Below are 26,603 nucleotides of genomic sequence, written 5' to 3'. Positions count from 1 at the left end.
AGTGGCATGCGTGAGAGTCAGTCCCACCTGCGTTAAAGGCACATGTGCCAATGAAGGGGTGAGTCCTGCACGGGATGGAATCCCAGGGATCTCGCAACTGAGATCAATGAACAGGAAAAAGCGAGAAAAGTTGGGAAACCAGTAGGAACTAATGTGTCACGTTATGACATTCCTGTAACTCAATCTGGAAGGTAACAACCATTAAAAGCAGCATTTAAAAAAGTTCTTTATGTATTTAAAAGTTCTCTTCGTTTTAAACTATTTAATCGTAATTATGTATGACGACTCCAGGATTAACAATTGAACCAACTGAGCGCGTTTCGTTGTTGTGTGTTATGAAGCTAAACTCATAGCAATCGTCACAGCCAATCGGGAGGAGGCAGACACTCGAGGGAGCCAATGAGAACTCAATGTAAATGACCAGAAGCGCAGGAAAACGTGCGTGATTTAGTCGCAGCAAGCTTTAGTGTGATTCTGATTGCTCGGGAAGGTAGCGAGCGTAAGTTTTCCAAACCAACCACAAATCAAAACCAACGAATCCCAGAGCAACTTCAAGACAGTTGAAAATAACGAAATGTTTTCAGTTTTTGTCAAGACTTCTTCGCAGCTAAAAACAGCGTTCGACCTGCTCTGAAATTTTTAGAGCGATAACAGATGGGGGAAGCCTAAATTTCCCACTAGGGGAATCAAAGATCGACAGAACGAAGCTTACAATGCACTTAAACTTAAGCAGCTCTTTAATTAGTTCATCATACGTGCCATATAATCACTCCTTGTACTCATAATCAACAAACTTGTAATGATCCACTCCCAATCTTGACTTCTCTGGAGCAACTCCACTTATCACCAAGTCCATAAATCGCTACGTAAAGTCCAGTCTCTTCTCCTTAAATTCTAAAGAAGTCATTTCCACATCCGGAGACATCAAGAGTTCAGGTGACAGCACTGGCTTTGGAGATGATTCAAAAGTTGACGGGGAATGTCGACAGATGGGTTTTAACCTACAAAATGAGAGGGATTTTCTTTTTCTCAAGTTTGATTGCGGTATTCTCTAAGCTCGACTGAATTGTCCTGAAGCTCCATCCAACTTAGGTATTATATATACAAGGCTAAAAGATTAGGAAAAATTTATTAAAATGTTTAAAATGTTTTTATTAAAAATGTGATTCCCGATGGAATCCCGATCACAACAATAGATTTCCGGCTAACCAAAACAGGTGCTTTCAATGACTATCGAAAAAGAACAACTCACAGTGTATAGCTAAACCTGTACATGTCTTTCACAATTACGCGCACTAGATGTACTCAGAGCGGTTTTTCCTTTTTTGCTTTCATTGGCAATAGTGATATCTCAAGTCTTTGTGGATAAAGATGTTTGCTAAATAATTTTGCGAATGTTTTAGGGAGAATTTAATTATCAATCACATCTTGGAATTTTAAAAAGTGTTAACAATGCGCCCTTCTAATTAACAATTATTCCACGAGCGCGCGTTGGATATGAGGTGATAGATACGCGCCTCGTTGGCTATAATCATCTCATATCCAACAAGCGCGAGTGGAATAATTGTTTTATTAAAAACGCCCCCAAGAAATTATTTTGTAAGAAGAAAATGGATTTTTTAGCTCCCTTTTGATTTTAAGCTGGCGCGTACGCTTACCATAATTGTAGATTATGGTATATTGGCTGATATACCATAATGGCTAAGCCAATAAAAAGTCTTGAATTGCATTATCCAATGATCCAGTTTTTAATAATTCACATTATCCTCCACTTTTATTGCTGTCTACTCACCACTGTCCCCACAGGGGTTCGTTGTCCCGCCAAGCATGGACTTCTCCTCACAGGACTCCCCAAACTTCCATAGCAGACCACGTGACGTCTTCTCAGTACATCTTTCCCGTTATTTGATCTTCTGCGGGATACCTTATTGTAACGATCATGACGTTTGTAATGGCCTACAGGCTTTTTAAGACCGCCTGCTACAAGAACAAGAAAGGGATATTACATGTGATTACAAAAAAAAGTTGACTGTAATTATGAATTCTTGGCAGGAATGGGTGCGTGACTGTGACATTACTCTCTGCAGGGATAGAGAAGAAAAATGTATGCGACCTTCTGCTTTAGTTGTCCTCTTGAGGTTCGAAAAAAACCCTTGTTCTTGGGTTTGATGTCAACACTTTTAACTGTTTTAAAAGCACTGCCAAGTGTAACTTGGCACTATAGATTTGCTACGGATTCACACGCTATTTCGTGACATGGGGCAGTTTATCGAGTGCCGATGACACAAACCTCTCCCGTGCTGTGCCTTTAGGGCTCCTACCGCTGAACAGCATAAGGAGGGCGTCAGTATACTTGGATTCTGCCCGCTGACCACAGAAAATTTAATCATCTTGATGTCAGTTGTAAATTTGGCCTCTGATTCGTCGTTCGAAGAAAAAAGTCCATTAAAGCGCTGGAAAAAGGACGGTTCAGCTGGTGCTACATGAAACGGAAAACAGCAAACATGAAAATATGATACATTTAGAAACAATTCTTTTCCTCATTTTCTAAATGCCTTTTGTTTATCTACCTTGAGAGGTTTGGTTGCTTAGGGTTCGTTGTCTTTTCCTGTTTCTGTCCTCATTGTGATTGTGCAAATTTCTCTTGTTACTCTTTGCTGTCAAGTCAAGGAATGAAAGTGTATCAATAAATCCGCCTAATGCAAATCATTCCTTCGTGAGGTAAAACCAGATGCAAAACAGAGGACTCGTGACAAAATCAAACTTCCTTTCCCAATTTTACAATTGGGAAAAATTGGGACAAATTGATGTCAGGCAAAAGGAGTCACTCAGCCAATAAGATTGCTGGAAACTCTTACATTTTTAAAGGTACACAACAAGGAAAATGAACACACTACCTTTACAACCAGCCTTTTCTTCATCTAGTATGGCTTGAATTGAGTCAATTTCCCACCTCAGAATTGGTTTCACTTTCCAAATTGCTGCAACTAGCTTTTCACGAGTGATCCTGAGGAGGCCATAAAACGGGACTCAACCCCTCATCCAGAGCTAATGAACCCTTTACACTTACATAAATGATATATTCTCCACACATTCATGCAAACATTTACTATGGTACCTACATGGAGAATTTGTTTGATGATCACAAAGCTCTTTAGTCAGTATCACTTCCTAGACTCTTGTATGTAAGGAGAGATTAGATGCTAGTTGCCTCTAAGGATTAAATGGTCAAACGATGAATAAAGATGCCAGACAGCTTGTTCATGCAGACAATTCTTTAAAGCTCTTTTTCACTTAATACCAAAGACTGTTTTGTTTTGTTAACACTCTTCATCTAAGCATTCATTTCTGGTGTCTTTTCATTGGTTCATGCATATCTATGTCTAGGAGGTGCAATTGCCTAGTAGTAGGTGAGCTGGACTCTCAGCTGAGAAGTTTGGGTTCAGGTCATTGCATTGTGCTGTTAGGGAATGCCTTAATGCATTGTGCTGTTACGCAATGCCTCAATGCATTGTGCTGTTAGGCAATGCTTCAATGCATTGTGCTGTTAGGCAATGCCTCGATGCAATAATTTGGATATATCAATTATTTCGTTACTCCCACCGACGCAGCCCCAAACAGTTTCTTTCGAAACTATCAGTCTTTATTCAATGACTCAATGCATTGTGCTGTTAGGCAATGCCTCAATGCATTGTGCTGTTAGGCAATGCTCAATGCATTGTGCTGTTAGGCAATGCCTCAATGCATTGTGCTGTTAGGCAATGCCTCAATGCATTGTGCCGTTAGGCAATGCCTCAATGCCTCTCTCCAGCTAGGAGTATAAATGATGGACCCTGAAAAGTGATAAAATGCATCTTTAACCTTATGATGGAATGGCATCCCATCAAGAGGGAAGTGGTAACAACCTTAGTCACTTCACATTACATGGAAACAGGGATAAGCTCCGACTGATTGGGTCACTTTGCTTGAGTACAGACTTAATCATACTTTACTGTCACTTCCCCGAGACAGCCATCTCTCTTGTAACAAAGTTCAACTGCATTACTCATGAGAAGAGAGCATTTGTTTACCATTCAATAAAGTTAAAATGACTTACAAACTTGCCGGAGGATGCAGCAATATTGGCAGCACTTGAGCTATTTCTGTCAAAGGAAGGATCTCGACTGCAACACCAAAGAATAATAACATTTGTGACTACCAGTGTCAAAAAGAACAAGTGCTACTTAAGTCATACACAAGCAGTGTCTTTGCATTCTCCAGGGTGGTTAAAAAAGTGGAGAAAAAAGACATGGGGTCTCTATTTGACACATTGCACAGCACCATGGATCAAACAACTTCTTCATTGTACAGCTAATGGATGTAATTCTTAACTACTTATAACCGCTACACCAAAAACAATATCAAGAATCAAACAAAATATCAAACCTGATAAAATATCCAGAAGTGCAAGGGCAACTTGGAAGGTAATAGACAGGCCTGAAATTGAGATGAGCAAAAATCAATCTATACGAAACTTTGCACACTTCTTGTTGTGTAAATATTGTTCTTCACTTGTGTCTAGTTTAACTTTTATTTTTGTCTATAATTGAAAAATTTGAACAAAGGATAAAATCAGCCTATAAGTAATGATTGTATGCAATGGAGGCAAAGTATTAAAAAAAAACCCTCTCTTTTTTTTTAACAGTTCAACCTTTAAGCGTGACTAGCATTTATATTCTGGTTACAATAATTATTACCCCTGAATCACTTTAAGGTCATAAGAATAAAGAGATTACCACCAACTAAAGAAGCTCTTGATCGTGCAAATAATTTTGCCCTCGTCAGCACTTTAGGAAAAGTACATTTAAAGAGAACAGTATGGAGAATATGGATGAAACTGATGTTACGGTGCATACGGTTACTCACAAAGAAAACCTCATTTATCACAACCACAGCTCATTACCTTCTGAGAGAAGTAAATCCCAAATGGTGAGCACAGCATCCCAGCATGGAAGAGATGTAAATAGGGCCATAAACCATGGGGTCAGGTACATGAGTGGTGACACACCTTGCACCTCCTAAGATTCAGATTTTAACATCACTACATGTAATTCTTGCTAAAAAAGAAGTCTTAATAAAATTATGTGCACTGCACTGCTCTGCTTTTCTCCAAAGAAGAAAGCTATGAATGTCAAAACCTGTGGATTTTTACAATTATACTTTAAAGCTTACCAAATTTTGAAAAAAGATGGCCTTGAAACAATACCTTTTTTAGATATTGGGCCACTGTAGCAACATGCACATTACAATGTCATGCTTCTCACAAATAACACTGATGATAAATTTTTTTAACCTCCCCTTCCTTTCTTAAAATTTCAATTCATCAATGTAACTACTTTGATTGTCAGGTTTTCTTCTAATTGGTCAAACACCCCGGGAGATTGCTGACCTGTCTGTTTAGTGTGATAGAAATGCTCATGATACACTCAAATGAAGGGGCCTGATACCAAGCTGATAAGAATCAATTATGAACCTAGTATTCAAAACTATTGTGGCACAACTTCATCACAATATAGCAAAGACCAGTTTTATCACTCCCAACCTCAAGAAGGCAGAAATGAAAGTGTACAACTAAGCAACCAGAAAAACATCAAAAAGGACTCTACCAGGTGTTTGTATAGCTTGGGACGTCTCTGTTGCATTAGTTTTTCAAAAACTGATGCATGTCTTTGTATCCTGTAGAAGTAATGAATGTCAGACTGTTATATCTTGTGACAATAAATTGATATGTAGTTCGTATCTGCAGGGAAGCTAGTTACACCACACAATCTGCTTTTCTTACATTATTTTGTTATACGATCTTTTAGAATTATTTCTCAGATTAAAAGTGCAATGCTAAAAAGTGTTAAATAGAATCAGCCACTGGGAACTCAAGTAAAACAAAAGAAAAGGAGTTGGCGAGGAAACTTGTTTTCAAAAAAGGAAAGAAGTTTTAATCATTATATCAGATAAATTGGTTGAATCACAGAGTGCAATAAAGCATAGTTCGTTGAAAAAGGAACAGGACAATATGGTCAATTACAAAGCTTTCTCATTGTGTTACTGTCAGGGAACTCACTTGCCAAGTGAATCATTGAAATAGCCAGCTAAGTACTTTGGTCTCTCAAACATGGACACCAAACACCAAAAGGAATCCTACAGGAAGAGGATGTATGTAGATACTTTTAAAACATTGTTGGAGAGTCAATTTTGTCACTGTATTCAATGCTGTGCTCTACGAAAAATTGAATGGAGCCCAGTGCTCTGAAAATGTGAAATCTAGGGTGCCCAGCATATGCTTTGTAGGAAAAAACTAAAATTCCTGAGTCACCCAAGAGCAAAAGTAAGGCGCCAGGGGCCGCCAGACACTGCTAGACCACAGCCTTCGTATTGCGAAAAAGGTTGAGCGTTTGAATAAATTAATTATAGTGTGAAAGCAAGCCCTGAAGTGCTGTTTTTTAAATTCCAAACAATTTGAATTCTGACAAAAAAAATTCTGTTGTTTCTTAATCATAAAATAAAAAATTAATTTGTCATTTTTTTCAAATTGTCTTTATTTTAGGGCAAAGTTATTCAGTGACAAACACATTCAAGAGTGCATGCTCCATTCAGATGTAAGATGTGGAATGGACCATCCTATTTTACATACTAGATCAATGAAACCCTTGGTTTATAGCATATTTATTTTTAAAATATAATCCAACATAACTTTCAATGCACCCCTTAGTGTTCTCTAATACCCTGTTTGCACTTGTTGAATAATTATTGAAAGGAGTCTAATAATTGAGAGAAGAGTCAAACATCGGATCAACCTACCTCCTCGCTCATGTTCATGAGAAGCATTCCTGCATTGTAGGACATGCCTGTGAAAATAAGTAGGAAAAATAGGAAAATGTTTCTTAAAAACTAAATATTAAGTGGGTAAAAAAAGTAGTTATTGAGAATCAAGGATCAAGACTCGAAGCTTGAGTGTCAGGTATCAAGGTTTACCTTGGCAATATGACACTTGGGGATTATACATTGCATAGACTGCCACAACTCTAAAGAGTGTGGCTCTTCCTTCTTTTCCTTCACGTGTCCCCTCTATGAACATCTTATGGCTGGGGAAAGATCTGTCTAAATTGATAATAACACACCCAATCCATTCATGAATAGCACATCAGTATAATTCAATTTATTACAATTAGACTGGTAAGTAATTATAGTGCCTAATACAATGCACCATCCACTATTTGAACCAAACTTTTCTGTAATCATCAATCAGAATGTATTTTCACTTTTTTTGTAAATAGTAACAGTACAATACTTGTGCTGTTACATGTATCTAGATTTATCATTTTGTTTGTGAGGGGAAACATGGATGTGACAAAGCACAGTACATGTGGAAGGAATTTTGTGATTCTTTAATTTGGGCTTCGCATGAGGCAGACAAAAACACACACATTAGTACAGGTATATTTAACTCATATCCTGTCAAAGAAGTCAAGTTTCATTTCCAGTTACTAGAGAGGTACAATTAAACTTCAAGTGGTATACAGCATATTAAGTAAAGATTACAAACTGTTACATTTACCTACGTCCAACATGATTTGTCTAAAAACTGAGATCTGTTTAATATGAAGATTCCTTTTCCACTCCCTTGTCATGATGACTGTATTGGGGTTATCTATTAGATTTTCCTTGTTGCCATCAGCCAGTGATCCTACAAATCAGAAATACAACGTACAGGTACATGTACAAGTACAAGTACATTGATCTGACTCCATAACAAAAGAGTTTGTAGGAAAGAGTTCTTGCCATTCAAGCAGAAATAAGGAATAATGAGTTTAACAACTATCTAACAATTGGAATGAAAAGAAAATCCTTGACTTTTGCATATTATAAAATAATTTATTCTTCTGTATCCATGCCACATGTTAATGGCTCTTAGATTGTTTTCTTCCAAGCTAAACTGTTTGAAAACCTGAAGCTGCCGTTGGGTATTTAAGACAGCTTATTATCGCAAACATTTAAGAGTAGAAAGTTGTCACCATTTTGGAATACATGTACAGCTGAGTTGGTTGGCTTGGAATTGAGGTGTCAGGTCAACTATAAAAACCAGTAGAAATCAAGGAGGAGCCTTTTTAAAGAGGCTCTTTACAATTTATCATTCCATGGCATGGATTATACTAAAGGGAAGATAGAAATCACACTTGAAAGCATTATACATTACGAAGGTAAGATCAGATTGAAATGCTTATCTTAATCTCACCAACAATATGTCCCAATCTTCAAATACAGTTTGCCACTCCATATTCACTGACTCCCAGGTCAACAAGAAGTTGGCGTATCTCTGCTAGGCAGGCCTAAGAAATAAATGCATGAAATTAAGTCTAGTAACTAAACCAAACAGGTACTTTCAAGTTTCTTAGGCTCAATGCCTACAGGTTAGGTTTTGTGCATCGTAAAATTATATGTAAACCTGTACCTCCCACTTGAGAAAAACTATAAAAATTAGTTTAGGAAAATATAGTTAGCCCAGAAAGAAACAAAATTTGCATGCATAACAATGTAGAGGAATTAACAAAGGCTACAAATGCTGGAGAAGAAGTAGTATAAATATAAAGCTGTTGAACATTGGCTTTTACAAACGTTTCAGCGGAAGTTGTGGTTTTCCAGGTTTGACCCTTATAAAAAACTTCCTTTAAATAAATGTTCAAAATGTTCAAATGCTCAACTTGGAAACTTTAAGTTAAACTTTTCATGATAGACGAGAACTGCGACATTTTCACAGTATCATGAGTTATACTAGCATTGTCAGGTCAATGAAATACTGATAATAACTGTCCTTGTGATTACCTGGTAATCAAATAAGGAGATAGCCTTGATCGCTTGGCTTCCAACCATTTTGTTCCAAATCTTTCCTCTCATGTCATCAGGTATACTTTGCTTAATGAAGCGCCGCACCTGTGTATGTGGAGATGCTTCACAGTATATATATCTTATTAACCAAGTGCGAGGGCTGTACTGGGAGAATATCGGCCTGAGGTCTTGACAGTACGGACTGAGCGCAGCGAGGCCCGTACAATAAAGACCGAGGGCCGATATTCTTCCAGTACGGTCCCGAGCAAGCTTGGTTTATAACAGATTTATTATGCGACTGAAGTTCAAAGGGACACAAGTGCGGTATCATTCAGGACCATTCGGGAGTGCCCGTCCAATACTGAGAGAATATTGACCGGCGATAGAGCATTTTGATTGGTTGATTTTAGTTATTGGCCCTCTGACTGCCCGAGTCTTGTAATAAGATTATGATCATGAACATGTAGGAATCCCTTAGTCAAAGAACCATATTGCAGCTATAGCTACAGTATGTACAAGGTACCTCAATTAGGGACTGACTGTCCTTAGTTTACTTAGAAATACTGCTAGATTGTGGGAACAAATTATAGGGTGAGGTCAGATTAATGAATAGTTGATGTTGGATTGATATACCTGTCAATGGTTGTACGATAGTGGACCAAATGTCAACCAACAGAGGGAAGATTACCAGTTCACTCACATTTCCTAAGAAATCACTTGTTTTTTATAACCTCATGATTTATGTGCAATAGTCATTAAATAAACAATTTATAACGACACTTGTTTATTCAAGACTGGTTAGCTCAATTGGTTAGAGCACTGGATTGTGTTGCGCAGGAGGTCGAGGGTTTGAGCCCTGGCCGGACCAATACTCATGGTCTTAAAATAACTGAGGATAATTTGCTACCTTTCTATAATATCAAGAAATGGATAGATATTCTAGTCTTCTCGGATAAGGACAAATAAAACCGTAGGTCCCATCTCCTGCAGGGTTAGGGGTAAGAGACGTTAATTTCCCACACACAAGATTACTGTGTGGTGGATGTCCTCCCCGGGGTGGGATGGTGGGCACAAAGGGGTTAGGTGTCAATTGGGATGAAAGCTCTGTTCCTTTCTCCTGCCATTTCTGTGGCGAACAAATTAAATTCCTAAATTCCAAACACTTTCACAATAGTTTTTATGTAATAAGTTGAAATACTCACACATTTTGGTCTTATTTAATGGAGGACAGATGTATAGATGTCATCACCATAAACAATTTTTTGATTTGTTATTGTATAAAAGAAATAGATTCTATGTTGTCAAGATAGATTATAGAAGATATCAAAATGTGATAAGTATATCAGTGACACACTCAGCTGTATCTTGTGTGCCACTTTTTCGTTCTTACCACATTTTCACATTATCTGTGATCTAGCTAGTATTGAACAGGCGCATGGCAACCTAGAATCTATTTGAAGTTGATATCACTATTTTCCACTTGTTGATCAACATCTAAACTGAGACAGCAGCCATGTGTCGCTTCCAAAAAATTTAATATTGCTTTCATTCATGAATGTCTTGACACATCTTTTTTGCTCACCCGTTTAGGAGAAAAGAGTTGATTTTCCTCGTAGTTACTAAAAGTTGGAATCACCTGAAACCACCTGAAACCACCTGAAACCATCTGCAACCCCCATGGAAACCATCTGAAATTACCTGAAACCACCCAAGAAGCCATCTAAACCCACGTGAATTAAACATTATCGCAAATCGGTATCTTAATTTTCAGCATGACGCAAAGCTTCTGCATTGCTAATTTACTCTACTTTACGTCTATTTTTATCTGTTATCCCACTGTCACTGACAATGAAAATAGTTTCAGTTTCGCGACGCATTCCAAGATCTCGTTTGATAGCGAAGGGAAGAGAGATAAATCTTGTAATTACACACTGTGTACACGTTTTTCGAGCTGCGCGGTCTGCGGTCTGCGTTGCGTTCTGCGTTTTTGAGGTCTGTGTTAACGAGACACCTGAGTTGCTTTGTACGATTGTACCAAAAATGATTTCATATAATAGAAGTACTTTAACGTGAAAACAGATATTCCGAGATCTTGTCTGATAACATCAATGACAAAAGAGAGATAGATAAATCTGGTAATTACACACTGTATACACAAAGGAAAACTGATTGCGCACACGTCGACTGACTCAAAAGGCGCACACATAACCTATGCAAGACTGGTACGGCTCGACAGTGGAGGGTCGTAACATAACCTAAGCAAGACTGGTACGGCTCGACAGTGGAGGGTCGTAACTGCGATATCTTCAATAAGAATTCAACTCCAATGTTTACATAGCAGTTTCGCTTACGCATTCCGTGATCTCGTTTGATAACAAATGGAGGAGAGATAAATCTGGTAATTACACACTGTGTAGACCTTTTTCGAGGCGTGGGTATTCGAGGTGTGCGGTTTGCGGTCTGCGGTCTGCGTTTTCGAGGTCTGTGTTAACGAAACACCTGAGAGAATATTGCTTTGTACGATATCACACGTACGTGTCATTGATCATCTAAAAGTATTGCATTTCTTCACGGTAGTACTTTGTGTGCCCCGGGCCTAAAGAACTTATGGCAGCTTCTAGAAAGCACTTGAGCTGGGAAGATCCTGAAGGTAAATCATCAAGTTGAACTTAGTATTGTAGTGCTAACCTAAAATATTTTGTTGTCCGAATACTTTAGAATATCAAAGTAAATAGCTGATGATGCACGGGTTTTGTTTAAGCCGGCGTTCAACATGTGTTAAGTAGCATTGTCAATGGAGGTCGATCCCTATCTCAGTCAGAAACACCAAAGTAACATGGCTAGAGTACAGTTCTAAATAGAATCTACATTAGTAAATCCTTTCCAAATAACTAAATAAAAAAGTAACAATTCTATAGCTGATAGTGTACATACTTCACATAGCAGATTGCCTGAAAATAAAATAACCTTTCCTGGACCCTGCCATCCAGGCAAAATATTTTTATTCGAGCTGTGGGTGCAGTAGAGTAGGTGCTAAATAAAACTCTGTCCTGTGTCAGTAATTTTTATAAGTGACAATTTGAACTTTTTTTCAGAAATAATATGTATTGATTCCGATGATGATTGCAGTACTAGTAAAGAAAATGTAACAGTTGCTCCGCCGCAGAAAGTGCCTAAGGTAAGTATTTTCGGCTAAATGTTTGGTGTAAATTGTATTCGTACGCTAAGTATTACTCGATAATGACACAGTTTTATGGTGTTGTGTTGTACGCGATTTAAACTCGAACCGAGATAAAAAGCTTTGAAGTTGTGTAAACAATGACTCTCTTTCTATCTGTCGTCGGGGTTACGATTGGTCACTTCATGCTTTCGCGGGAACTAACAAGATTGAATCACGAGCTGAGAAAATACACTAGAACGCGTCAAGAAGGTTAGAATTAAAAATCCTAAGCACAAACAGCGTTTGTTGCGTAATAACCACGAGAATATAATGAGCCCGATATATTCAGATCATATTTTTGTGCGAGAAGTGGTACGGGAATCTGTCACGTAAAGGTTTAGCTGCAAACAGTTTTTGAAGAAAGACAAGAAAAGATTACCGTATTACATATAAAAAAACTCAATATTTTTTAAAGTGTGTTTGCTATTTCTTTCTTTGAGCTCTTCCGTCTGATATTACCTCTTTTGCTGAAAGTTTGCTTCAAAATTTGATAACCAAACTTGAAAAAAGTCTTCTTTCCATTTTCGCTTTCCTCTTATTTTACACATTTATCATTTCGCTTTTCGTTTCACTTAATTGCCCTTGGTCAATTGGTTTTGCGGCGCAAGTTTAAAAAGTAAACCATAACAGGGAAAAATAACCCCATATCAAATATATGCACATTTGTCAATGATGTGATGGAATCAATTGCAAATATATCGTATTTTAACATATTTTCATATATTATTATCTGCAGATTGAAGATTCAGAAAACAATGTCTCGAAAGCTAGAGGGAATAACGGCGAAGAAAGGTAAGAACTCACAATTAGGCTTTCCAATATGATTGTTAAGATCAATTTGATGTCACTTTTTTAAACAAATATTGGGTTTTCGGAAATACTCTCTTAATATGCTAATTTGCATATTATTGGCTTTCACGGAAAACCATTGTTTCGGTACATGTGAAGTACAGACACCAAAAAATGTTCCAAGCAATCTGTGCAGTTACCTAATAATTATTTATTATATGGATAACAGTGTTTTACCTGAAACAGAAACACTCCTATTTTCCATATTTGTACTAGTGAAGTTATGCAAAGTTATGTTCCACGTCACATCCAGCCCGATGTACCTGCGTGTCTTCAAACAATTTCCTGCCAATTTCTTATGTTTCTACTTAATTTTGCCTCAGTTTGGCTTGAAGATATGAATTACACTGCACTCGCCCCTTATATATTGTTTTTACCAATCAAACATAAAATCGCGCAACCGTGTGATTTGTTTATTTATTCAATAAACTTTTTTTTTCAGTTCTACAATCCTCAATATCTTACTGGAAAGTCCCGAAGAGCTCATTTTAAAACATAAACCATCTGCTATTAGAGAAGACAAAATTTTTACACTGGACATGCGTGAGATACCAATATCATCAGCAGAAGCAGATGATAATGGTGCCTACATATCAAAAGGAAACGCGAAGAGGTTGTTTCAGTACAATGCCGATGGATCACGTATAGTCCACAATGAAAATAGAACCTACTATGCCAACGTTAAGACAGCCAAAGGATACCGACGGGATTACGTACCAGATACTGAAGTTTTCGAGCTTACAAGATTCTATAGAGCAAGTAAATGGAACCCAACATTCACTCGAACAATTGCTACTGTGAAGGGAATCAAAGAGAAAGAGTTAAAACCTTACTACCTCGTTATTTACAAGTGGACAGAGGGAGAAAAGGAGTTTGTAACTCAACGACATGGGAACGCAAAGAAGCCCACATCTTCAAGTTACTTCTGTAAGGACCCAGAGGTTTTCAATACCATCGACAACCTACTAGATAAAGGGATGTCCACCGACAGAATATACAGTGAAATGGCTGACAGGAATACCGATACTGTTAGTCAAACTATCTCTGACCCAAAAATGATCGCAAACAGGCGGTACCATGACAAATCGTCTGGTGATACAAGCACGGCAACAGAGTACAGTGAAGCGGAAAGTTTGATAGCTGGTCTACATAAAGTTCCCAGACTTAACAGCGTTACTTTCACGAAAGAGCAATATACATCTGTAAATGTACCAAGTCACGTGATGAATGACATTTATCGTTTCTGTGTTCTTGGTAACAGCATACTCCATGTGGATACCACCTTCGAGCTCGTTGACGGGCTGTGGCTTACAGACACTTCGTTTCAGCATGAAGGTCTTATCAACGAAAGAAATGCCAATAAACACCCAGAATTTCCCGGCCCAAGTTTCTGGCACTTTCGAAAAAACCGTGAGACCTATCGCAGATTTGCTGGCGAACTGCTGATACAGAAACCAGAATTGTCAGGCATACAAAAAATTGGTCACGATCTCGATAAAGCCATCGCCAGGGGAATGACAGATGTTTTCCAAGATGCAAAGAATGTGTGGTGCACGCAGCATATTAAAGAACGCGACCTACACCATCTGAAGTCAATTGGGGCTAACGAAAAGACACAGAAACGTATCCTGACCGATATTTATGGCTGTCAGCAAGATATTCTTCAGCAAGATGGCCTTGCAGATTCAGACGACGAAGAAGACTTTGACGCCAAACTTCAAAGTCTGAGACCTATTTGGGAAACCTTAGCGCCAGGGTTTCACTCCTTGTTCATCAAACACAGGTCAGAACAGTTCAAAAGCTGTTTAATTCACTCCGCCCGAGAAGATCTGGGCTTGGACGGAAGGTTTTATACTAACGGCCTTGAACTTAAGCATAAGCTCCAGAAAAAGCGTCTCCGAGAGGACGAAGTACCAAAAGAGGTCGCCGAAGTTTCTTCTACGCTGGAGAAGTGGACCAACGAATTTTATGTCGAAGAAGAGAGGGCCCTAAGGGGAATGGGAAAATACCGCCTTGCTCCTGGCTACGACCAGTTTAAGATCGATCCCGTTACCTGGAACAAGTGGGGGCCGGAACGACAGTCACAGCATCTGATTGCATTTAGGAATTTTCTGCCTAAATCCTTCAACATGTACAAAAGACCAAGCTCTGCTGGGCTAAAAAGTTTACCCAGTCACAAAGTTAGAAGGGCCAACCTTCCCGAACCAGAGGTGTTCGCCGATAGAGTGGACACTACTGCCTCACATGCATATTCCAGCGCCAAGCCAACTACCCAATCTGGCGCACAGCCCAAAACTGTCACTCCGGTACGAATAAGAAAAACTACGGATAACCAACAATGGGAGGTAACCTCATATTTCATTATTTTTTAATATTTTACTGTTGTTCATTTCCTTTTATCGTCTGGTCTTTTCTTTTCCTTTCTCTGTTTTAATTTAATTGATATAAGTGTTTGTTAGACAGGGAAAATGAGTGAATGGGATGAGACGCAGACGTGCTTAGAGCTGCCAAAGCAATTCCTCATAATTTAAATGTTCTGTCTTTGTCTAGGTTCAGAAAAGTACTTCCAACAACAAGAATGCTGCTGTGAATTTTCTTGACCCAGATAGAATTTCAGGGAAGTAGTATGAATTGGTTAGCAGGGATGACAATAAGCTGTGTCCAAGGGCCGTACAACGTTGTGAGCAGTGTAGAGTGTCCTTCAATCAGGCTGACATAGTGTTGGTCAAAAGTGTGGGAGTCCGTGAGCGGACCGATAAGTCTGGAAAGGTTGTGAGATATACCGGAAATGTGTACTTTCATTTTCTAACGAAGTGTTTGAAAGAATACGACCAGAAATTTGAATTTTCCGCCATTACTGTACCGTCACGCATTCTTCAGTTTCTTCCAGATGGCGGAAAAGCAATGCTTCAAGCCAAAGGTCTTCATGTCGAAAATTAGCTAATACGATCACGGTGCACTCAATACAGTTGCTCATGCAGTTTTTGTTCCAGTTCTATGTAAATCAAAGTAGTTTTTATGTCATGATAGACCTTGTACACACGGCATACATGCCTTGCAAATTAGTGATGATAATTATGATGTTGTTAAGGTATATCACTTTTTATTACGAAAACGTAGTGATTGGCCCAAAGATAAGATAAATAATTATTTTGCCCTATCTGTTAAAAGGAGTTGGTGCTCCGGCTCTATTATTTTTATGACACTTTTGTGATTTTTTATTTGATACATATGTAACTATGATTTGTTTAATAACACATGATACATGTATAATTTTTTGGATTAAAGTTGTAATCACTGATATTTAATATGTAGTAATTGCATTTAACAACGTGTAGTTAGCCATCGAGAAATATAGCCTAAATAATTTATTTGGAATATTTCGGTCTTAGCCCCTGTCTTTGTAATTTTGTGCAAGACATTTAAGGCACAGAAAAATATCCAAAGCGAGTACAGAGTGACAAAACAATCTATTGTTTTTGTTGAAAACACACTCTATTAGCTCTACAAATGGCTGGGAGTTGCACGGGAATATGCGAATTTATTTCTTGACAAAGCACTTGCGTGACAATATCAACATGCCGCCTGAAACCACCTGAAACAATCTAAAACCACAAAGGAAATCACCTGAAACCACCTAAGAAGCCATCTAAACCCACGTAAATCCATCTGAAATCGACAAAACAACTCGAAATAACCTAAAACGTCATCAAACTTAACAAACTAAAACGGACATAGTTCAAATTTATAAATACAGTTAACTCTCTCGTAAGCGACCACCTCGGGTCAGGAGAAAGTGGTCGCTTATGGAAGATAGTCGCTTACTAAAGAGGAAGACAGGAAGCCCAAATAATGACAATCCCAACAAAGGTAGTCCAAACAATTCACAATTTGATCTTGTGTAACAGCCATCAAAGGCTCGACTGCTTTATCAAAAATTTGAACGTTTTAAATGATAAAATGTCGTACAGCACTGTATAACCATTATCGCAAATCGGTATCTTAATTTTCAGCATGACGCAAAGCTTCTGCATTGCTAATTTACTCTACTTTACGTCTATTTTTATCTGTTATCTCACTGTCACTGACAATGAAATTAGTCTCAGTTTCATGACGCATTCCAAGATCTCGTTTGATAACAAAGGGAAGAGAGATAAATCTTGTAATTACACACTGGGTACACGTTTTTCGAGCTGTGCGGTCTGCGTTCTGCGTTTTTGAGGTCTGTGTTAACGAGACACCTGAGTTGCTTTGTACGATTGTACCAAAAATGATTTCATATAGCAAAAGTACGTTAACGTGAAAACAGATATTCCGAGATCTCGTCTGATAACATCAATGACAAAAGAAAGATAAATCTGGTAATTACCCACTGTATACACAAAGGAAAACTGACTGCGCATACGTCGACTGACTCAAAAGGCACACACATAACCTATGCAAGACTGGTACGGCTCGACAGTGGAGGGTCGTAACTGCGATATCTTCAATAAGAATTCAACTCCAATGTTTACATAGCAGTTTCGCTTACGCATTCCGTGATCTCGTTTGATAACAAAGGGCAGAGAGATAAATCTCGTAATTACACACTGTGTAAACCTTTTTCGAGGCGTGGGTATTCGAGGTGTGCGGTTTGCGGTCTGCGGTTTGCGGTCTGCGGTCTGCGTTCATGTCTGCGTGCTTTCATGTAATTTTCAGGTAATTTCAGATGGTTTCCGGTGGTTTCATTGGTGGTTTCAGATGGTTTCAGATGGTTTCAGATGGTTTCAGGTGGTTTCAGGTGGTTTCAGGTGATTCCAACTTTTAGTAACTACCGATTTTCCTCCCAGTTTTCCAGCATCTTTTCCCAAAATTGTATAACTCTGGACCTTTTGGCATCTGAAAGTTCTCTAGTTGAAAAAATGGAAGAAACATTTGGTCGAAAGTTAAAGGAACTTTCTCTAAAAGCACTAGGGAATGGTCTCAATTCTTCAACTGGAGATCACAATGAGAACCAGCTTTGGATTAGAGAAATTTAACTATACTTTTTAATACGTGAATGCGAAGCAACAATGTTTACGACAAAGTAATAACGCATTGTTTGATTTTATATCGGGCGTTTTGTTTAAACAAAGCAGCCCCGTCCGGTATGGCTAGTCTACAGAAAAATTTTTGTGAGCGAGCTGACCTCGAGGGCAGATCTATCTTAAACGCGCAACAATACCGTGAGAAATGACCACCATCTCACCTATATTCGTGGATTCTACAGTCATCAGCTGCAAATTCTGAACCTGGATCATACACTGCAAAGCCGTAGCGATCGTAAGAAGTTGCAAGCAAAACACGCGTTTCATTGGCACCACCTGCCATGTTTGTCTCCCTCTCTTGGCCTAAGAATAATTATTTTGCTTTTATCGAAGTTTTCAAGTGTTCAATCGTTATGTTCCCACAACTGGGAAATAGAGAACTTCCTTTTCTGTGAGACACGAAAGCTAAACTCGTTCGATGATGAGTGGCGTTGATTTTAGCTTAATATTTTCCTCTGAGTTCAACACTAACACTTTCGAAAACAACCGTCTTTTATGGCAAGTAATTCATGGCAGTCTCCATTTTGACTCCCTGTTACCCAGTCTCCGTATAGACTCCCTGTTACCCATTCTCCCTGTGTATCCTGTGTACCCTGTGTACCCATGTGTACCCTGTGTACCCATGTGTACCCTGTGTACCCATGTGTACCCTGTGTACCCTGTCTACCCTGTGTACCCATGTGTACCCTGTGTACCCTGTGTACCCTGTGTACCCTGTGTACCCTGTGTACCCTGTGTACCCTGTGTACCCTGTGTAACCTGTGTACCCTGTGTACCCTGTGTACCCATTATACACTTTGTACCCATGTATATCATGTATATCCTTGTATACTTCGTATACCCTGTCTACCTTGTGTACCCTGTACACCCTGTATTTAACAATTATTCCACGAGCGCGCGTTGCATTTGAGATGATAAATAGCCAACGAGGCGCTACGCGCCTCGTTGGCTTTAATCATCTCATATCCAACACGCGCGAGTGGAATAATTGTTTTATCAAAAACGCCCCCATGAAATTATTATTTTGTAAGAAGAAACTGGATTTTTTATCTCCCTTTTGATTTTAAGCTGACGCGTACGCTTACCATATTTGTAGATCATGGTATATTGGCTGATATACCATAATGGCCAAGCCAATAAAAAGTCTTGAGTTGCATTATCCAATGATCCAGTTTTTAATAAATTCATGTATACCCAAGTATATTCATGTACACCCAAGTGTACCCTGTATACCATGTATACAGGAAACCTGGCAAACATCAGTTGGAATCAATGGAAGCTCTCTGGCCGATCACAATCCCGTTTTGTACGTGCACAAATAGATTATGAATAACTTATTATGATTTTATTAGCCCGGGGGGGAAATCCCATATAAAATGGACAGGGATGTTCGTCTGGAATTTTGAAATAAACTCCTAAAGGAGGGAAATGTATGCGTGGCCCAACCGTTTTTGGGTACACAGGGTACACAGGGTACACATGGGTACACATGGGTACACATGGGTACACAGGGTACACAGGGTACACAGGGTACACAGGATACACAGGATACACAGGGTACACAGGGAGAATGGGTAACAGGGAGTGTATATGGAGACTGGGTAACAGGGAGTCTATATGGAGACTGCCATGAATTACTTGCCCCTTTTATTCGGTGGGGGATTGAGTCGAGGAATTTAGACACCAGTGCTAGCCCGGCCAACTACCAAAGAGCGTGAGATGCGCGCAAAAGGTGTCATGGGTAAGTTTTTTGGTTTAGTAAAGGCTGGTTTTCACTTGCGACGGAGTCGTAATCAGAAGCGTGGAGCGATGCGATCTAGTGAAAATCAAACCAACGGAGTCGGAAGCAGAACACCGACTCTGCCTATGACTCCGTCGCTTACGATCTAGTGAAAACTGCATTGTCGGAGTCGGAAGCGGAAGCGGAAGCATAAACCAACCACAATCCTCGATTCCATCTTTCCAAAATGCACAAATAGCCGTAACAAATTTAAACGTGTGAGCTTGACGGTAAAATTACGAAATTAAAAGTTAAAATACTCGAACTGAACCTACCGAAAGTACGATTCACGATCACCAAGTCTTAGTTCGCTGTTGAAGTTAGGATACTCTTCCTAGGCTGCTCGACGTCGATAGATATCACGAACCCAAAATTGCTTTCCTTTTCAAACGATATTATTCCTGCATTGTCTCTAGCTGCGCAAAATAATGATGAATAAGCGCCAAAGTTGCTCTTCGTCCGCCATGTTGTCTTTGGCGCCAAAACTTGTACTTTCGCGGGCCTGGAATCGAGCATTGTGATTGATTTATTCTTCCGCTTCCGCTTCCGACTCCGACAATGCAGTTTTCACTAGATCGTAAGCGACGGAGTAATAAGCGGAATCGGAAGAAAATGGGAACGATCTGATTCTTCCGACTCCGATTCCGTCGAGCTTACGACTCCGCTTACGACTCCCTTTTACGATTTTCACTGGGTCATAAGCGCTCTTACGACTCCGACTACGACTCCGACTCCGACTCTGTCGCTAATGAAAACCAGCCTTAAGAGAACATAATCATTAGTTACTCAAGTTCACAAGAGACTAAAACCACACAGTTGAGCAGTTTTAACCAAATTTGATAAAGATAAAAATAATCTTTTAAATTTTCTCAATTTCCCCACGAGATGGAAAGGAGTAAGAAAGTTTAGATTACTTTGTTACGTCATGAAAAATGTTTATTACGCAATAGTAATACTATAAACTAACAGTAAACCTCTTTCACTTAGCCTTATTTCTTCCAATGATTTCCCCTTTTCAAACAACGAATCTGGCCACTTTCCAAAACCCACGACATATGCTAGGGTAAGAAACCAAAACAGAGATTTGTTGTCAAGATGAACTAAATAAGAACAGAAAAATTTCATCGATAACAAAATCCATCCTCGTTTTCATTTAGCTATGCAGGCCATTGTCACCAAGCCAAGTTCTGGAATTATGGCGACACATTCGGTAACACCACAGCGAAGTATTTCCAGGACAGAAGGATAGCAAAGCTGAACAATAGTAAGGCGACACAGCCAGGAACATACGGTGATGGTAGACCTGAATTTCTCTCTGTTTACTCCAACACGCCTAACTTGGTCCTCGCTGCTCGAATGAAAACAAGAGAACGGCGGCGCAATGCTAAGAAATACTCTCTGTTTAACGAGCACGAAAGGGGACGAGAAGTAAAGAAATTTGACCAGTTATTTACTTCGGATAACTTGAGCGCGTCTAAAGTGAGCTTTGCGCTGAAGCAGCACGTACAAAAGAGGAGGTACGCTTCGCGGTGCGTCAATGCTCTACGCGCACCAAACTGAGTGCATGCTACACAGACCATCGCGTTGCAAAGTGCCATGCATTATTAATATTTTATGTCATAAGGCACATATCATGCCGGGTTCACTGGCTAACATGGTTACAGCGTAGAGTTCTGCCGGCGCTGTAAGTATCTAAAACTCCTTGAGAAGCCAAGCTCAGCCTATGGGCGGTTCACAAGAAAGTCTAATGAGTCGATTTAAGACCCCACCTTTTGAATTCTGACTCAAAACTTAGAAAGTTGCTCTTAAATCTGCAAAATCAGAACAGAAAGACTATTCGTAAAATTTGGTGGCAAAAATGCACGAGCCGTGATTTAGCACTGGAAAAATTAATTCGGCGTCTTTACAATATGGAGGACATCCTGATGCTTTCAGTAAAGTGATTCTACTCTAAGGCCAGTTTTCTGAAGTCACTTGTAAAAATCTCCAACTGAGCTTAAGAACTATAATCGTGTTTGATTGTTTGTTGCATTTTTGATCAAGCTTGCTCAGAGTCATCGGGAAAATTACAAGGATAGAAGTGGTACAGTTCTAAGAGTGGAGCAGTTTGTTATCCCCCGGAAAGTGCAGCCAGCAATAACCAGGTAAGATAAAATCGTAACGTAGCAGTCATTATTTAGAGCCGAGATGGAAGAGGGGGGGTGGGGGTGGGGAAGAAGGTTGGAGGATTTTGTGGGGATCACACGGTTTTCAGGGAAACCGGAGGAGGATCAGTCGTCTCTTACAGAGTTCAAAATGGAGGTCTATGGGAAATCGATTGCTAGTGATCTGAGAGATCAATAGAATGATTAGAATAATACAGAGCTTATGGGGGATTAAGTAAACTGTACTGTGATACAAACAAAATCCTTCGACCCTCTCCTCCCTACCCGGTGATAAAAAAAGGACTGGTTACCAATGCAAAACTTACATCGTAGAATTAAAGCTTGTTTAACACTTTTTTCCTTTCATGTCGGACAGAAGTCCGCTATGTGAAATGCTTGTAGAAGAGAATGGCTGTGCGTTCACCACCAATCACGGACTATCTTACGAAATGAGCCCTCCTATGGCCTGCACCTGGAGGGACCGGGGTCTCAGAGATGTGTACTTTGAGAAGAGATAAGATAAGGGACCTTCATAGCTTTAGACCTGTTACAATATGAAAATATTAGAGCTGTTTTATTTTAAATCAAAGATTTTTTACTCGTAAGGCTTTATCTATTTATTTTTTGCTCCAGAGAGTTTTTTTTCTGTATTCCTTACTAATTCATCTCTTAGTTGTTTATAGAGATGCTGTCACTATCTAGTTAACGCGAAAAAATTTAATGACTGGATCAATTTACAAGACATCTCTCTTACAACGTTGCAAATCCTGCAACTATTGCGAGATTCTAAGATAAACTACAATTCTTTTAACAGGTACATTTAATATTGGAATCAAAGTCGTCTTGAAGGTTCCTATCAGCGGTGTTCGGTGCTTTACTGTGTGCGGGGCTCTGCTGGGAAAAGTGTCAACGATGTAGACTTACGATGCCTTCCCTTCACACCGCTTCCTTGCGATTTCACTTGTTACTTGCCGAGCACATTGACAACCCTGCACGGCCGTTGTTATCACTGATGGATTCAATTTTGAACGAGAGGACGTACCGACGCACTGACCCGATAAATTGAGATGAGTCCCTTGGAACTGAGAGATTAGGTGTAACCTTGACAGAGAACAGTCATTCAATTTCGTCTAGGACCTGTTGCGACAGAACACTTGGGGATGGTGGAATACTGGAATAACGTGTCACGATCTTAATTCAGACAAATGATTTCATCGTCATCACCTGACTCAACCAGGTGAGCTCGTGAGGAAAGCTTTGTACGTTTAACACTCCTGGCAAAGTCATTACCATTGCAGTAATCTACGATGTTCGATGAATTGTGGATTGTCTTTGTGATACTCTTAACGTCAGGAGGATCAGTCATTTTTCTCACCAACTGTGCCATTCTTTCCATCCAGATCTGAGGAATTCAGAGTACGCTTGCGCGTCTTCTTCCTAATCTAGGCATACCAGAAGAAAAGAAAAAGTATAATAAAATTGAACTCAAATGTCAGTGTTTCCAGCCCGATCTCAGGCTAGATATTCTGGGAGAAATAAGGATGTGTGCTCTTCTCTGTCATAGCCGTATTGCGGAAGCGACTCACTAGACGATTAACACCCAGCTTGAAAATGTCTGTTACGTCAGACTACCTGTCATTCGTCCGGTGTGCCCGTCCCTGCGATTATGTTTGCTAATCGCTTTACAATTTCCTCGACAAGTGCTCCTGTCAAGTCAGTTACTCTCACCGAGAATTCTTCCATTGCAAATTCTTCCTTAATCTCCTTTGCGGCCTTGGAATATCTCTTAGCGAAACGTAGAGCGACTGCCGTTACCTTTGACAAGTCTCCCCTTTAAAAAACTGTTATGCCAAGCTTTGGAAACAGAAAATCTCATTATAAATATTTTTATCTGTTTTAACAAGATGTCAACTAACATTTTTCTGACAAGAATTCGTCCTGAGGTTCATGAATATCCTTTTGGCTCCTGATTTCACGACTCGCCTTGGATCCAGGTGGCACGTAGCTAATAGTTGAATATGGGGTAAAATGAAAATCTTCTCGCAACACGCCCTCTAGCAGCAAATAAACTATCACTCGTTCACAGTCTTCCCGCGAAAGATCCGGGAACTTGACTTCCCGCACGCGCAGACTCACCTGTCCTTTCCCGTTCCAGACGTCTACGAGTTTTACAGGAGTGACACGTTCCGAAAGAGAAACTGCTTGCTGGAGAATTTTGAGAATACCTTAACAGTGGTTTGTAAATGAAGATGACCCTGAACAGGAAAAATGTATCTTTTTTAAGAATCTGTTTTACAGTGCTAAAGGATTGCCTTGAACATTTGACGTGCTGCACTAACGCTGCAACTGTTTTCAATAGACTACAGAAAACTGACACTCTAAGGTATAACTACTCGTCGTCACAACTTCAACGTCTACGTGCATCTTACAAACAACGTATTCAGGATAAAAAGCGACCTTAGTCAACCGTGCTCCTTTTCTTGTTTACGAAAATCCTCGAAAAACTCTCCCGTCATAGAGCAATTTTCAACTGAGTGTCAAATTGGGGTTACTTTGCTCTTGCTTTAATTCACTCGCGATTGGTTTAGAAAAACCACACACCTCATTGACCAATCGGATTCTATCTTTCCTTGCTCACACGCGTTTTCCCGCGCTTCAGGCAGCTTGCTTGTTTTACTCGAGTTCTCATTGGTTCCTTTAATTACTTTCCTTTGTTCTGATTGACTATTCTAAAAATTTCGATACAAAATTCATCTTTAATTTTTCTAAGTCGTCATTGGCAATCCGTTTTTCAAATTTTCTCCATTCGCAACAATTCCCGTTCTTTTATCTTTTATCACTACTTAAGTTTAGCAAGCTACTGTAAACGCTGTATGCTGAAAGGACTTAATATATATTGACGTAGCTAAGCTAATATATATTGACGTAGCCCAGTCTTTTTACAGTTGTCGCACATTTCGTGGCAATCAACTGGGTTCCAGGACTCGCCGAAATGACGTCCAATAAGAGAGCGCCTGCAAACTTTTTGTTCTTGACAGTAAGCCAACATTCCATAGAGATTTTCCAAACCTGTGTAAAGAATATAGTGCAGTGTCGCGAGTTGCTTTCCGTGTAACTATTTTAAACTAACCGAAACGATTTAGAAAAGATTGCAAACGGCAAAGTTTATCCCAGCTGGCCAACACCACTGTTACATTAGCTCTGACGAAGGGCTAACGCTCGAAACGTCACCTTTTTAACTCGTTACGGTGGCCACTTTACTATTTCAACTTAGTTGATATAACCTATTACCTTTACAGTACTTGGTCACTCAATATATTTACTTAACTAATGAAGGCATACGGCTTTGAATAAAGCTTTCAAAAAGCGTAAAAAGGAGAATGAAATCTTAGTTTGAACTATAACAATCAAGAGAGCCATGAAAATTTCATCAAGAGAACAAAGGGCGACAACCAAGGCTCAAGTAACGACGAACGAATTTCCCAACGACCAAAGTTATTACCCATGATCTGAATTAATCGATTCATAATGAATGAAAAAACTTGCCAGTTTGCTTCGTGAAGACCATTGTGCTTTGTTGGAACACGTCAAAGGAACGATAGAACAAAATGCAGTGAGACTCTCTCTCATCCCTCCCTGCCCGTCAGCTTTCTTGATAAAAGTTCTCCATGGATTTGCTAAGGGAGTGATGTATAACAAACCGGACACCAGGCTTATCAATTCCCATTCCAAAAGCTACTGTAGCTACCACAACCGGGACAAATAAAGCAACAAACAACATCATAATTGATTTTAATTCTTCTTTCTCTTAAGAGTAATAGAAAAAAAGTCATCGTTGCTTTAATGGGCTCTCTTCAATATTAAGGAGTGGGTGGGTGGGTGGGTGTGGTGGCACAATGATTAGCATGCTGGTCTCTCAGTCGAGAGGTCTGCTCTCAAAGCCAGGCTGCAGCCATTTCGCTGTTTTCTTGGGTAGAACTCTTTACCCTCACAGTGCCCCTCTCCACCCAAGAGAGATCAGGTAATGGATTACGAGCAGTCACTCTTTTCCCACTAAGTCCATCACGTAAGTTAAAAAAATCAGTGGAAAGAAGAAATGATGTTAGACCAGAGTTCCGCATTGTGGGCCGTCATCAATGTTTTTCTCACTGCTTTTTTTTTTTGACTTGCATGACAGATATCTCCAACAAGAGGGGCTGCTTGTAGTCTAGTCAGCCAAGACCAAGTTAGTTCTCTGGGGATAACCTGCAGTGGACAAGCATACTACCCAGGCGGCAGCAAACGTACTTGTAGTCACTTTGTGCTTCAGAAACATTCATTTAATAAGTTTGATCCATTTAGCTTCTAAAGAAACTCAACCTTCCACGCACGCATGCCACTTCTAGGAAACGCATGAAAACGCGATTAAAATGGAATCCCAGGTTCCCTAGACCCAAGGCAGTTCGGGAATAGACGCACCACTCCGGGAAATCACGGACGCCGGAGTGGCATGCGTAAGAGTCAGCCCCACCGCACTATTAGCCACATGTGTGAATTAAGGGGTGAGCCCTGCACGCACGCATGCCACGTCTAGGAAACGCATGACAACGCAGTCAAAATGGATTCCCACGTTCAATACACCAAAGGGAGTTCGGGAATGAAGGCGCAACTCTGGGAAATCACGGACGCCGGAGTGGCATGCGTGA

General features: G+C 39.7%; 1 protein-coding gene and 1 pseudogene across 2 annotated transcripts; one reads left to right on the top strand and one right to left on the bottom strand.

The window, feature by feature from the left end:
- Nucleotides 1-859: 859 nt before the first annotated feature.
- Nucleotides 860-18,508, bottom strand: LOC111346006 (uncharacterized). The gene is given in 18 exon segments (XM_088731681.1): nucleotides 860-1,061; nucleotides 1,773-1,980; nucleotides 2,291-2,479; nucleotides 2,571-2,657; nucleotides 2,895-3,007; nucleotides 4,097-4,163; nucleotides 4,426-4,476; nucleotides 4,943-5,057; nucleotides 5,646-5,715; nucleotides 6,098-6,174; nucleotides 6,835-6,881; nucleotides 7,009-7,134; nucleotides 7,592-7,720; nucleotides 8,270-8,363; nucleotides 8,857-8,964; nucleotides 10,442-10,478; nucleotides 17,743-17,817; nucleotides 18,156-18,508. Coding segments are annotated over 18 exon segments (1,914 nt in total). The 5' UTR covers nucleotides 18,278-18,508; the 3' UTR covers nucleotides 860-862.
- Nucleotides 11,408-15,915, top strand: LOC148725990 (uncharacterized; annotated as a pseudogene). Its single transcript, XR_015991166.1, has 5 exons — nucleotides 11,408-11,509; nucleotides 11,955-12,037; nucleotides 12,816-12,871; nucleotides 13,371-15,273; nucleotides 15,479-15,915. The product of XR_015991166.1 is annotated as an uncharacterized LOC148725990 (transcript).
- Nucleotides 18,509-26,603: the final 8,095 nt, after the last annotated feature.

This window comes from Stylophora pistillata, chromosome 8 (genome assembly GCF_964205215.1).
Source record: "Stylophora pistillata chromosome 8, jaStyPist1.2, whole genome shotgun sequence".
Classification (NCBI taxonomy): Eukaryota; Metazoa; Cnidaria; class Anthozoa; order Scleractinia; family Pocilloporidae; genus Stylophora; species Stylophora pistillata.
The sequence above is the reverse complement of the archived record's forward strand: the minus strand, read 5'-3'. Positions and strand labels throughout refer to the sequence as shown.